This window comes from Heliangelus exortis, chromosome 4 (genome assembly GCF_036169615.1).
Source record: "Heliangelus exortis chromosome 4, bHelExo1.hap1, whole genome shotgun sequence".
Classification (NCBI taxonomy): Eukaryota; Metazoa; Chordata; class Aves; order Apodiformes; family Trochilidae; genus Heliangelus; species Heliangelus exortis.
In genome coordinates, this window is record NC_092425.1 from 26,085,519 (window position 1) to 26,100,097 (window position 14,579).

The 14,579-nt window shown below is 42.1% G+C and overlaps 1 protein-coding gene across 3 annotated transcripts in view; it reads right to left on the reverse strand.

Moving 5' to 3' along the window:
* The window catches only part of CRACD (capping protein inhibiting regulator of actin dynamics), a 129,573-nt gene that overhangs the window by 41,106 nt on the left and 73,888 nt on the right, over positions 1 to 14,579 (reverse strand). Inside the window, exons 1-2 of one of the 3 annotated variants that reach the window (XM_071743476.1) lie at positions 13,731 to 13,919; positions 1,010 to 1,196 (exon numbers count right to left, since the gene is read on the reverse strand). In XM_071743476.1, coding sequence (XP_071599577.1) covers positions 1,010 to 1,196; positions 13,731 to 13,878 — 335 coding nt within the window. In that variant the 5' untranslated portion in view covers positions 13,879 to 13,919. Of the gene's footprint in view, positions 1 to 1,009; positions 1,197 to 13,730; positions 13,920 to 14,579 lie in introns of those variants that run through there. The other 2 variants (XM_071743478.1, XM_071743477.1) reach the window with 2 other exon arrangements.

Consider the following 14,579-nt stretch of genomic DNA (forward strand, 5'->3'; position numbering starts at 1 on the left):
TTTGGGTTGGAATGGACCTACTCTGGGTGCAGCACTCATCTTCCATCACACTGAATCAGAAATTCCTGATACCAAGATGCTGCCTCTTGTTTTGCTCTTGTTCACGAGTTTGCTCCTGAGGCAAAAGGTACCTTAACATCCTGCAGTCACTCAGCATCGTGCACACAGGCAATGTGCTGCAATTGCCTTCAGTCAGGTCTCCATCTGCAGTGTGGCTGTGCTCAAGACTTGATTTTCTTAGAAGTTGGGGAGAGCAAAAGATGTGTACAAACCTAGGACTTACTGAACTTCACAGAATGGAATTTCAGAAGTCTGAATAAATGAATAAGTATCACATTTTCACAGCTATGATTTTGCACCTTTGAAAATACTGTGCGAGATAATGTTTCAGATACAGATTTCTTCTGCGAGCAAGAATTTGGTGTGAATTTAAAATCTTCTCAGAGTTCTAATTACTTTCTGATACTCCCAGTCACCAGTGCAAACAGTTGTTGTTTTTTTTTTTTTTTCAAAGAAACAGATTTCGAGAAGAAGTCAACTAACCCGAGACTTTCAACCATAAAGTGAACTTTTACTAACCCAATTAGTTTGTGCATCTGCTCTTGTTTTTTGCTGGTTTTGGGGTGTGGAGTTTTTCTGGGGTTGTTTTGGTTTTGTTTTTTTTCACCTGTTCTGTTTCTAGTTAGAGATTGCTGACTATTAAAGTCTACTCAGCTTCTTTCTCCCATAAATTCTGCAGCAAATTGTCATCCTGTCTGTCAATCTCTCTTGTCACTGGCATATGATCTGATTTCCAGGTGCCTCTCTCCCCTCTCTTTTTTCTACTCTAAATCCAAATCACATCAAAGGCAGCCTGTTTGCCCACCCCAGTTACAATGCAAAACCTGTACGGGATGGACTTACAAAGGGTGTCCCACCTGACACAGAGATACCACCTAGCAGGGAAAGTAAGCAATGCAATGAAGCACCTGCAGCGCCTGTATCTGACAGCAGAGCCCTGTGAGCTTACCTCAGACCCCCGTTTGGCTCTTCATCGGAGGAGGAGGAGGAGGAAGAGGAGGAGGTGCCCTCGCAGACGTTGCCGAAGGAGTGGCTGGGCTTCAGCTTGGTTTCCTCGCACTCTGAGGAGGCTTCTCTTTTCTTCCTCTTGCCGAAGAGCTTCTTGAAAGGCTGGAATTTGCCTGCCTTCTTCTTGTCTGCGGATCAGAAGAGGAAGAGGCAGAGGACTGAGGGACGCGGTGGCTCGGGGCGGCAGCCGGGTTCAAAGGAAGAATGAGGTCAAAGAGCAAATCATCAGCCCGGAGCAGCCCGGCCCTGGCCATGTAAATGCAGGGCTGCAACTCCCTGCTGAACGCCTTGTATCGACAGAGCAAAAAACCTTAGAGCATTAAAACATCTGCTCCTGGGTTAAAGGATCTGCTTGGAGGCGGCAGGGCAGCCAAACAGCTGGATGAAGAGAAGGGACAATTTTGTAGAGCCGGAATGTGTTTATTATTTGAGGATCGTTTTTAGGCTTTACAGCACACTTTCATTTTGACCTTCACCAAAAGACAAGCACTGCTTTGGTCGCCCCACTTAGGCAGGTGCTGGATCCTCTTCCTTCAATTAAAAGCAATTGAAAATTACCTCCTCTATTTTGCATACATAGCCTCATAACTAAACGAGTCAATTTGCAAACCAACAAAGAGAGCAGAACAAAGTTCTGTCGGTTGCTGGTAGGTTCCTTCAGTAGGCTTCCAGATTTATATTAACCCAGCCAATATATTTTTCTGACTTTTACTCCCCCATGTGATAGAGGGCAGAATTTGACCAAGCATTTCTTCCTTGATGCTCAGATTTTAAAAGCTGCACCAAAAAAGCATGGCAAAAAGACAAAACAGACATGAAGACAAGAACAAGAAACAAAAAGCTTAACCATAAGACTGAAGAAACTATATGCAGCCTCAAACTACTTTCCCCACATCTACTAAAAAGAACCACCAAGGGTTTCTTGCTAACCATTTCCAAGAAGAGGTTCATTTCTCTGCTTGGGATGCACCAAAGAATTTCTAAAACATCATAAGTGACAAAGAGCTTCCTTTATTTTCTGCCTCTATTTAATTTTGCATAAAATTTACTCCAAAGAAGCTAGTTAAAAAAAAAAAATGCCAACAAACTTTAAGCTTTCTATCTTAATCCACTTTGAGAAGCATCATGTTGTACTGGTGACAAATATTTTCATAAGCTATTTAAATCCCTGTATGTGCTTTTCTCCCAGGCTGCATGCATATGCACTGCCTCCACACACTCTACTCTTCCTTAAGAGCTGCTGCTCTGAAAAAAGCCGAGGTTTGGGTGCAAAGTGCATGAAGGCCCCTGCAGGAGTATTTCACCAGGAAAAATCTTCTCTAGTGCAATAGTACTCTTCAATGCATCAGGCTTTACACTCCATTCTGCTGTACCTCTGTATGGCAAAGTCACACCTGGGCATCATTCCCTTGTAGTTGCTGGAGCTGTAACTAGAGGGTACTTAGAGAGAGAAAATGTTCCCAACAGTCCTGTAAACTCACTGCTTCCAGTAACAGGTGGTTTCCACGGACCTAGCAAGCATACATTGAACCCAGAGATGGGATGAAGCTTACACAAAGAGTAAGAAAGCTACTCCTTGTGAATTTTGTTATATCTGAACAGGAAACCTAGATTGAAATCAGAAAGTCAAAAATGTAACAGATAGTACTTCTGCATTACCTTTACAGTTTACATGTCATTGGGCAGCCAAGATACAGAGTATTCATGCAACTTCATTAAGACAGCAAGGCATCCCAGTAGCAACACAAATATAAAAAGCTGAATTATGAACCTCAAACTCAGGCCCAGCATTAGAATTTTTTGATGCAGATTTTTTGACCCACAATAAAGCAGATGAGGAAAACAACAGCCACTGAAGCAGATTTAGCAGTGCAGAAGAAAAAGGGGTACAGAAGGAGGTTACTCTCCCTGTGCCCTATCTCTGCTTTTCATAAGTTGGAACACTCACATCTCCAGCCAGACCAACTGCTTGCTGCTCCATTCTGACTTAAGAGAAATAAACTCTTATATGAAACCCCTAACAAACAGGCAGGCAGTCATGCAGAGAAAGAGAGAAATTACTGCTCTAGGCTACAGATGCCCCAACTCTTCACACACTTCAGAGACTGCCTGCAAAAACTCATACATCAAATGACAGAGCATTCAGGGAGAGAAAGAATCAGTATTAGACACAAGACTTGGTGAAAGAGCTGTTTTTCCACAGTTCCTACCTTGCCTACTTCCTCAGCCTTCTTTGAAAGGGAAGGCTGTGTGATACCATTTCTGCATAAATCATTTTGACAAGAGTGTTTTAAGGAAGGTTTTCAGTGTGTCATTCACCCACATTACCCTGTCCCCTCCTCTTTTGGAGGTCTTAAGATATAACTGTGAATTACCTCATTAACTCCAGATCTACTGATTCACCAACTATGGATCTAGGTGTTGGACAAGTACAAGAGGTCAACAGAGCTTTCAGTTCACCCAAATGTGTGAAAGCCAATATGGTTATCTTCAGCCAAGATCTGCTTTTCTCCTTATGATTTATAATGTCCCTTGGCTGTTTCCCTGCTCCATACCCCATCATCACTGTTGTCACATTACTCAGCATGAATTCTTTAAATTAGTCTTTGCGACTCCTTGCAAAACCCAAGAACACCCTTCCCTGCACAGGCTGCACACGCTATTCCCCAACCTGCCAGCATCAAGATAAGGAGCAGCCAGCCCTTCCAGGTTTCTAAGGAGGCCATGCCTGACCACTAAGGCAAAGTCTATTTATGCAATTTTTTCACAAGATCTGATGAAGGAAGATGTGAGATGATATCACCGACAGAATAAAATGATTCCTGCAAAACAACTATAAAAAGGAAGCCAAATACTGACAATGCAACAGACGATGCACAGCACAAAAGCCTTTCGAGTCACTAGTGCTAGGATTCAAACACAATTCATACCTCCAGTCTATACAGCAGAAAGAAAAAAAGATGGGATAGGAAAGGCTGAAGGCTGAGACAACCAATGCCCCTGACTCGTGTCAAGGGCAATTGTAGAGACAGCCAGGAGACAAGTTTGCTTACACAGACCACTTGCTGCTCTCCTTAATCACACAAATGAGAATCCTCTAGATCCAGCCCCAGGACAACATGAGAAATCAGCAATTAAACCTTTTCCCTGTCTCTTTTACTAGTCTCTCCTGTTCAGATCAGTGCAAACAGTTAACAGAAGATCAGCTTTGAATCACAGAAAAACACGAGGTGTGAAGGCGACAGATAAACAAGGTTGAATACGCTGGCTCGAATTACAGCACATATGGCAAACGCTCCTTTCTCAGCTTATTCCAGAAGAGTAGCAGAGCAGATTAGAATAATCTTTAACCTGTCATATACTTTGTCAGCTGCATAAAGACACGGAGTGCTGAGCACAGAGCCAGCTAAAGCAGAGGGCGCCAGCTGTGTGTCTGGAGCACATGGTCCCTCTATCCCTAACAGCGGAGTAGAGATAGATAGGAGCACCTACTCCTCTCGTGCTCTCTTTCAATCCCAGGCACTCTACAAGAAAGATGAAGGCTGGTGCAATGGGCTTTACTGCCAGTAAATTAGACACAGCCTTTGGACTCCAGCTGGCAAAGCCTTAGCAAAGCACCAGCTGACAAATCCCCATAAAATAGCTTGTAGTTAGACTACTCAAATGACAACAAAATCCACTGGGATTCCTAGGCTGTGATGCCTTTTAAAACTGAACAGAAGCATCAGCAGAATCACAGGTCAAATAAAAATTTATCTACCACTCTTCCAGAGGGAAGAGGTGGAAATGACTGAAAAGAGAGTTAGTAATGTATTCCAGACAAGACACAAAATGAGGCTACACCACTGGGTGGGACAGAAAAGATGTCAGCACCACCACAGATACCTGAAAAGTAATTTTCAAGCAAAGTCAGCTTCATATGAGAAACAGAAAGTCTCACATAGTCACAGGAGAGAGACTTAAATATGTAACATGTTGTTGGTTCCTTGCAACTTGTCCTCCTTGCTATGGTGCTGGGGGCTCTCACAGCAGCACGGGTGAGAAAACCTGCAGGGAGAGACCTCTGCAAAGAGAGCTGACTGAGCTAATGCATCAGCTGGTGGGTAGAGAGATGATCATTGAAGGGAAAAATAAATAAAAGAAGGATTTATAGTGACTTTTTAAAGTTCACGTTTTTGTGGCAAAGATTTTTGAGACCTCAGTTTTGCAATGGGATTTGCAGAGATTTCACAGATGTTTGTTCATTATGTGAAAAGCAGCTCCGGTCAGTAGTACCATATACTGTACAGAAGCTGCCTCCAAGGTAATGTGTTCCTTGTCAGTTAATCTAATAGCTATAAAATATGGTATAATAGGCTAGATTGATCAGAGATATTAATTATTACATTGAGTAAGAATTTCTATAAAGAATTTATAGAATGGAAATCCACATGCATGCAGCATTAAGAACTGCACTGCAGGGACAGGGCAGGTGGGTGACTCAGCTGTGGGCACCCTACAGTGACCAAGGCAAAAAAATGGAACTAAAAAATATTGTTAAAAGACTAAGTGAACTGGCATCTCTAATCACATCTCTTCAACAGGAAAATGCCGTTATTATGTACATTGCCAGTGTCCGTAATTAAAGAAAAAAAAAAATTAAGCTAATGGTATGCTTATTCAGGCTTTTTAAAAAATAACTCAGAGTATGCATTATCATAACCACTGCTCTGTTGAGCCCTGGGTTGGCCAAGCAGCTGAAAAAAGTTCTTTTCTTTTCAGGACCCATCAAAAAAGCCACCCTGTGTCCCCTTGGTGCAGTCTGTTCCCGTAGGGCACAGAGCTTTCCTGCACAAACCAGGATTGACACTTGCCTCCAGCTTTCCCACCCACTTCACGCCTCAGCACATCAATTTCTGTGAATCCCCAGAGCTGCTCGTTAGTGCCAATACATTTAAGTGCGGAGCCAGGAGCAGTGCTCCCCGGAGATGTGTCTCCACTCCTCCAGGAGAGAGAAACAAATTGTTTGGGAACAAGAAGGAGGAGAGCAAACTCTGTTCTTAATAATATTCCCACGTTTCAAAGGAGGCAAGAGCTCCTGTATGTGGTTCATCGGTTTCCACAGGCTAATAGAGTTTCTGGCTATTTTCTTCCTCCGTGACCTGCCCTCAGTCCATTGCCCTCTCTTCCATAGGTAGCCAAAAAAAACCCCAAAACTGGGGTTGATAGATGAACACAGTCCAGATATACAAAGCAGACACAAACACCAAAGAATCCAAGGAAACATTTAAGGTAACATAAACGGAGTTAAGACTGATATTTAAAAAACTCTGAAGCTCAGATTCTATTACTACTTCTCAGCAATGACTTCAGTCGTGTGAGACACCGGGTGAGAGCACACAACACTTGTAAAGCCGACAGCATGCTGTAGTGCCATGGTGACAAAGATAAGGTGAGATAATATGACCAGAGATTAATCAATACCTGAGAAACATTAAATGAGGGCAAGATTGAGAGGGATCAAAGGCGACAAATTGGTGTAGCCACAGTGTTCTCATGAAACACTGAAGCAAAGCAGAGGAAAAACAACATGCCAGTGCTTGCCTGTTTCTCTAAGAGTATCAAATGATCTCATAAGATATACTATTTCTTTCAAGCCTTGTCGCACAGGGGAGATGAGGTATTCTTGGATTACCTGATATAAACCAGTAATACTACCTACAGTATCCATAACACAGCAAGAATCAATCTTACTTTCTAGAAACATCTATTTTTCCTCACCACCTGCATAAGCAAAACCATTTCCACAAATAACAGACCATTTAGTCATTTTTCTTCCTCCCAAAGACTGTATCTTCCAAAGAAACCATATGTGGCTGCAGCAGTCAGCTGCTAGGAAATGCCTATGAATCAGCATTAGCAGAATCTATTAATGTTCAAACACTATATAATGTACTTTATCATCCAGAGCAAGGAAGGAGCTATTTCAATGCTTCTTTTGACACGAGGGAATAATTGGGAAAGTAAAACCTTATCTTACTCACTTCAAGGCAAAAGTACTTCACCTCCACTGCCTGAGGAATGGCACTGTGGTCTTTAGTGGAAAGAAAGAGACATTAATGGAGAGGGGGAGTAAAGACAAGTTTTAAATTGTTTAGATGACATCAAACACAAGAACTAGAGCCAAGTAAACACTACTGCTGTTGATTTCTTCACTCTCTTTTACTATGGCAAGTCTCCCCTCCCTTCCTTTTTGAGATCCTGTTTTCTTCTTTTCCGCATCTATAAATTAAAGCCTTCACAGCCAGACTTAGTATTTCTGCATCCACTATTTTTATTAACTACCACAGTGGGAGGCCCTAGATGTCAGAAAGCCTCATGTTCCTCACCCTGCCCTCTGTTTCAACACCAGCCTTGGGCAGCACCTTCAGGATGGGGAAGACATTGCTCTCCAAAAACACAGCCAAACCTAGACAGGCAAGTCACTTTGGGAATGTGTGGGACAGACTGGGGACAGCAGGGAAGACATTGTGAGAAAGTAGATATGAACTTCAGCAGCAAATATTACTGGGGCCAGGGAGTTTCCCTCTTCCTCCTCAGCTTCCAGGGAGGAAGCCCCAGGCACAGGTCATACAGTGAGCAGTCAGAGGGTTCAAAACAACTTGGGATACACATCCTGAGCATGGTGCCAGCAGCTAGCAGAGTTCATAGACATAAGGACATTTCTGAAAGGGTTAAGTAAATGTGATAGATGTTACTGAGGTGCTGAGCTGCACTACAGAACATATGGGATAAGATAAAACTTGCTTATAATAGCTCTAGGCTCAGTGATGTATGTGAGACTTTTAGAAAGGAAAAGACCACAATATCTTCTGATTCATCAAGAAAACATTCATCCATTATGCAACAGTAGGGAGAAAGTTTTATTTTACCAGGGCAAGTCTTATTAACTGAAGTTAGTCATGGAAGACCCTTCTGGTATGCTGGGTTTTATCTGAGGTTTCCAGATCTACATTAAACAGTTGAGGTCAACACAGGTGAAGAGATGTTGGCTCATTATTTCCTTCTCAAAGGGAAAGAAAAACAAAGTAAAGCATGGGATTCCCTCAGCAGATTCATTTCTTGTATCAGACAATTCCTGCTTGAATCATTTAAAAACTGAACTACTGGCCACGTTGCAGATGGAAGGATAAGCCTTCCAACAGCAAAGTGACTTGCCTGAGGCTCTGCTGCAGAGTGGACCAAAGTCCAAGGAATACAACCCTAATTAGCCAAACACCTCTGTGCTGTCCCATCCCAGCTGCTGGAGGTCACTTGTACCTCCTCAAGGTCAGCACAAGCTGCTGACAGGTAAGGATCCTACAATCACTGTTACTAAGTTCATTCTTGCAGGGGATCATGTTACAGAAACTGCTTTTTCCACCCCTCCAGCCCCTACAACCAGTCCTGTGTTGCACCAGTCAATTCTTGGGTCACACCACTTCCCTTTTTTTTTTCACCAGTGAGAGAAGGAGCATTTCATCTTCACAAGGACTACTTGCTTACCTGAGAAAATCTTAATTTTCACAAAGAGAGCTTGAAATAGGGACAAGGACTAACAGCACGCTACTGACATGTATCAATAAAACAAAGTAGAGAGGATCCCTGAAATCAGGAGTCAGAGTGCCATGAAGGCTGAAAGAAAGACTGGATGGCTGGAAGACTGGGTTAAGAGAAATGAGAGGCAACATTGAAGCATGATGTACAGACTCATTCATTTTGTTCATATTGCTGAGATGCTCTTCTAATTCCCCTCTTCCACTGGAGCTCTGCAGAGACAGGCCAGGAGGACACCTGCCCCTCCTCACAGCTCCTCCTCTGCCTTTCTGCCCCAAGCTCTTGATTCCAAACCTTTCCTCCAGGATCACTTACTCCTTCTGGTAAACAAATCCTCTTTGCACAAATTGACATTTATGGTGGCCAGATTAAGATTCAGGACAGCTGGTCTGAGCCTGTGGGTTTGTCTATTTACCCAGCATCTATTTTTCCCAATGGCTGAGCTACTTTCACTACCTACAGTTAACACAAGTTCCTCCTCAGGAACAGCAGACACTACACTGAGACATTCTCTATCCTGTTCAGGGACAAGATTCTCCTCCTGGGCACATAAGCAAGAGACTGTTCCACAGATCCTTGGAATATAAAAACATGCCAGACCTGGGTAGTTCTTTACTGGAAGTCTGGAGGATTTCCCCTCACTCATGCACAGGTATCAAACCCCCAGCTTCTCAGCATCTTCAGCATTGCAGCCTGACTCGATGCTGCACAGCATACAGGCCCACACAGTACCTCCCTTGCTGAATCATTTTTCCAGTCCCCAGTGGATCTATCTTCTGGGTACCAAGGCCAGATGGACATTTGCCCCTTCTTCTGAAACTGTTGATTTTTGTAGCGTGGACTAGGTTGCCCAGGGACGTTGTGGATGCCCCCTCCTTGGAAATGCTCAAGGTCAGGCTGGATGGGGCTTGGAGAAACCTGTTGTAGTGGGAGGTGTCCCTGCCCATGGCAGGGCGTTTGGAACTGGATGATCTTTAAGGTCCCTTCCAACCCAAACCATTCTGAGATTCTAGGATTCTATTATTCTACTATAAGCTTCAGGATGAAATTGGTATCTCAGTATTGACTTGAATGCTATGGAAGAGAAAAGCTCCAGCTGAGCCAGCACTTACCCAACACTGCTACCAGCAACCTCGCTAACAAGATTTTGACTGGTTAACAGATCGTGGAAACAAACCACAAAATTAATCTTTAGTATTAATCATTAATTATAGTAGCATTGTATTTTTACCTTCACTTTACAAGCCTTAACTAATCACTCCTTATGCATCCCCTATCCCTGTGTGGTAAGCAGGCAGCAGGCTGAGCCACAAAGGTAAATTTTAAACAACTTTTTCACAAGAGCAGAGTCAAAGACAGGACAGGGAACACAGTGGCTTTTCTAGCCCTGCATGAGAGCCCTCAGCCTCCATCACCTCTGGGCCAAGAACTGGCACAGGATGTGTCTAAGACATTTTTGTTACAGGAAGAGGACTGCAAGAGTTAGGATCAAAGCTCTGGCACTTTTCCTAGACACTAGATCTGCTTTGGTAAAGGAGATTAAAATTTACTCAGTTCCAGATCTTGTCACCAACACAGTAAAATATACAGACCAAGAAGATATTTCCCTGTTGCTCTTCACTAAGAAAGAAAGGAAAAGTTAGAACACACATCAAAACCAATACAATTTTTGTATTTTCAGTGGAGATTTTGCTATTTGGAGGCAACTCAAATTGAGATGATCATGGTCTGCCTTTATTTTTCCAGAATTAAAACAGAGAAGCGTATTGACTGGTAATCTCAGAGAAATATGATGAAATTTTCCATTTTAGGCTTACATATAGATATCTAAGAAATAAAAATCTCCTGAACATTTTTCTTCTGATCTTTGCAAAACTAACGATTTTTATTTCATAGAATACTCAATGTATTTTGTCTTTGAATTTATTTGGCTGACACTGAAAATATTTATTAACACAAAACACCACTAATTAGAAGCATTTCTATTTTAAATGTCAGCCAAGTAAGGTATCTGTAGGAACATTACAAATAATAATATCAAGAAAAAATTCTTTATAAGATCTGTACCATAAAAATGGAAAAAAACAAGCTAACACTGTGTTCCTAAGTTAAATCTCCCCTTATCCACTCTGTTTTATGGTTTTAGAGGAATATTAATTACTCATGAAGAAGAAAATTCAAAGAAAAGAAAAGCAGCCATGAAGAGATGATACTCAAACATTTACAAACCTAAACTTTTTTAAAATATCAAAAATAACTCAAATATAAAAAGGTCTCTGCACAAATGAACAACTTGCTATTCCTGAACAAGGACAACCAGACATTTCCTTTTATAACATCTTCCCTTTAGGCAGTGGGAACAAAAAGAAAAAACTAGTAACTGTTTTCATGCTGTTTCAGTTCCAGGTGAGGATTTGCCAGGCCAGGACATGACTGATCATGTTAATCACACACCATTTCCCTGTGCCAAGATAATGAAGTGTTACCATCTGGTGAAATACATCAAATTTAACCACACAGCTTAGACATGATTAAACTTCATGTAAACTTCATGCAAAAGGAGATGGTGATTTCTCTCCAACATCACCTGGAATTTATTTGCCATTTACCACATTCTAGAATAAAACAGAATGGAGGGGACTCGAATGGCCAGATAAGAATGACATTTCCTGGGCTGCTGAGGATGCTTAAACATAACTTAAAGAAAATTAATGGATTAGTGAGTCTAGGATATGACATCAACCTGAACCCTAGAATGAAAAATATTTGAGTACTCTGAGGATCTACAGAAGCCCTAAAAGCCATGGAGACCAGCCAAGCAAAACACACCCTGGTGCAGCATCATTCCAGAAAATGTGCCTTGTACAAGGAGACTTGTTCAGCAGCTCTCAACAGTTGTTTCCCAGCTGCTGAAGGATGTTGGATCCCTGCAGGCAGCTTGGTACAGGAATTGGTACCCTGCCTGTCCAGTCAAGGGAAGTTCAAAATGAGATACAGGGGAAGCCTATGCTGACCAAACTGTACTTAGCTCCCTTTACTGCTTCTGGGACACCACAGGCTTCCTGCCCCCCTGCAGCAAAACACACCTTGACCTGATAACTCTGCTCTACTTGTAAAACTCAAGGCTCAAGGCCAGTCACTGTAAAAGAAATCCCAGAGAACAAATGTGGGGAATGGGTGGGGACAGAGGAAAGAGGCCATCTTTCTCGATGAGTTTAAACTCACCTAGTTTCAACATTGTTTAATTACCTCTAAAGAGTCAGGTATCTACTCTTCATTTATTTAGACTGTAAGTGTTCAGTAGCTGAAGTTGTATTTTTCCACCCCTGTAAAGCACCACCCAGTGTTACAGCAGCACATGCAAATTTGAAAAAAATGTAACAGTAAAAAAACCCAAACAAACTGAAAGAAAAGTTTTAAAAAATAACCTGTTTCCATTATGGGACCAACTAGCCTCAAGAGATACCCAGATTTCTATCCTTGAAGCATTTTGAAAGTAAAGAATCTCAAAGCAAACGCACTTTGCACTTCTTTAAGTCTTCTTCATATGATCATTTCTGAAAGACTTGTCAGGTGTGAATATGGAAGTATCAGTTGTGCTTGCTTTGTGTTGTGGGGAGTCTTTTTAATTATGGCATATATAAGGGGGAAATTAACATGCATAGCCACAAATCCTTGATGGAGGGAGCAGTCATCCCAGTGCTGAGCATTGGCCCTCTTTCAGCTCTCCAGATCCCCATACCTGGTTTTCTAATGCATTTTCAGAAAAATGCTGATGCTCTACCTTACTATGCTAATCTTGATACTTCTTTAAACAGCAGAGTTAAAGCCCAAAAGCCATATCTGCAGTAACACCCACCCAGATCAGTCAGAGAGAAGAACTATAATTTAGGTATATTAAATGACAGCACTGTCAGTTTTACACAGGTAACTGCACAATGTAGAACTTATACTCAGGCTTCTCCCACCCTTTTGTTCCTCCTTCAGTTTTTAAGACTAAGTCTTACATATTATATGGAAGAAAATTGTGGGCAGGAGCCCTTTGTAATACCAGTGCAGAGCAACACTTTCTCCAGGATTTTTCATCAGAGGGTATGTGTCAATTCCAAGAGAAACATCAATTCCACCTTTTCTTGCCTTTCTGCTGCAAATTATTTGGAGCCAAATCATGAAATACACATCTGCACTGCATCAGAACAAACCAGGATGCCATTGTTCCTCAAAAGAGGCATCATCTTCCTCCAAACCTTCTGGTTTTCAGAATGGCTTGATTTATCAGCTGTTTTAAAGCTCATGGTAGAGTTATGACTTATATGCCAGGATAGGGATAACTCACAATTTGTTTGCAGAAAACATTACTCCAAGTAAATGCAATTCTAGCAGCTTCGTTTAGTCATAGTTAATATTATGTGTATCTGCTCTCTCTGGATGACTGACATGCACAAACAAGTTTGAGTTCAAATATTTCAGACTGTAAACTGAAAACGACCAAGTGACATACAATCTGCTGGATCTCCTGAGAATTCACTGCTTTAGTAACATTCCAACAAATCTAAATGAAGATGGACACAGACACTTAGGTTTCTGTACATGTAATTTATCATGTACTTACATATTGCAGATCACTGATGAATCTGGGAAAAAAACCCTGTAAATCATACATACAGCAACCATTATATATCTATGTTCCTTAATAGGAGGGCAGCTGCTCCTTACTAGGAAGATGCTGGTTTGGAAACCACAGTCAAACATGTGACTAAAAAAAAAGGTGTTCAAATAGGTGTATTTGGTTTTGATAAGCATGATCCTATACAGGTACCACCCACATTGTATCCTAAAGCTGCAGGAATGGTAAGGTGGTGCAGATAGTAACTGGATAACCACTTAACCAAAAACCAGAAAATAAGAGAGCAATGAGATTTCACTACTTTTTAACAAGAAGTACTTGAACTGTTTTAAAAAATACAGTAATACTTTTGCTAAGTTCTTCCAAAATCACAGGGAAGCATTTCCCCCGATCTTATTTAAATAAAACATTCAGAGCATAGAGGAAAGGGACATGAGAGAAGCTGAAGCAGGTTATCTACCTGTGACTGTTCCTCTTCGAGGTGCCTTGGCGATGTGTACATCCATGCAACTGATAGCGAGCTGCAAGCCTGGCTGGACAGAGAGTGTTTCCACCTGGCAGAATTTACAGCAGCACATTCCTGCATGGACACCACGTGTGCTGCACATCACTCTAACAGAGGCCAAAAGCCTCTCAACCAAAGGATATGAAATTTAACCAGGGCTATGGAAGAGAGTGGAAAGGACAGCTGTGAAATCATGCAAGACCTTACATCTCAGAGGACAAAGCGGCAGCAGCAATCTGTGTTACTTCCTTGTAACACCAAATGTTTGTTTACTTAGGCCATCTGTCACAAGAACAGCCCATAGAAAAGTCCTCAAAACTGCCAACGAAACAAACTCCCCCAAAGACCAGAACAGCAAAGGAAACACAGTGCTCACACACTGCACGAGAGGAAACCAAGAAGTAGATCCCGACACATCGGTCCTGGGTAATTTATTCAGACTCATCAACATCATTATTTGGCCTCCAGCAGAATGAGCCCAAGTTGAAGGGAGGGGTATTTTTCTTTGTTTTTTTTACTGGAAACATGTTAGTTTTTCCTCCCAAAATCCACAACAGGGAAAACCCAGGCAGCTGTATGCCCCTCCAGGTGCTGATGGGCAAGGTCACAGATGCCAAGGAAGCCTTGAAGATGCTGCTCTCTTCTGCTGTGGTGGGCTCCGTGCCAGAGCTAGTAAGTTTTGAGAGCCTGACCTCACAGTGTGTAGCAGTGCTGCGCTGCCCTGCCCTGCCCTCCTGGACCATGCCATCAGACTGGTTAAGGTTTGTTTGTACCTGTTCTTCAGGATATCCCAAGCATCCTCTG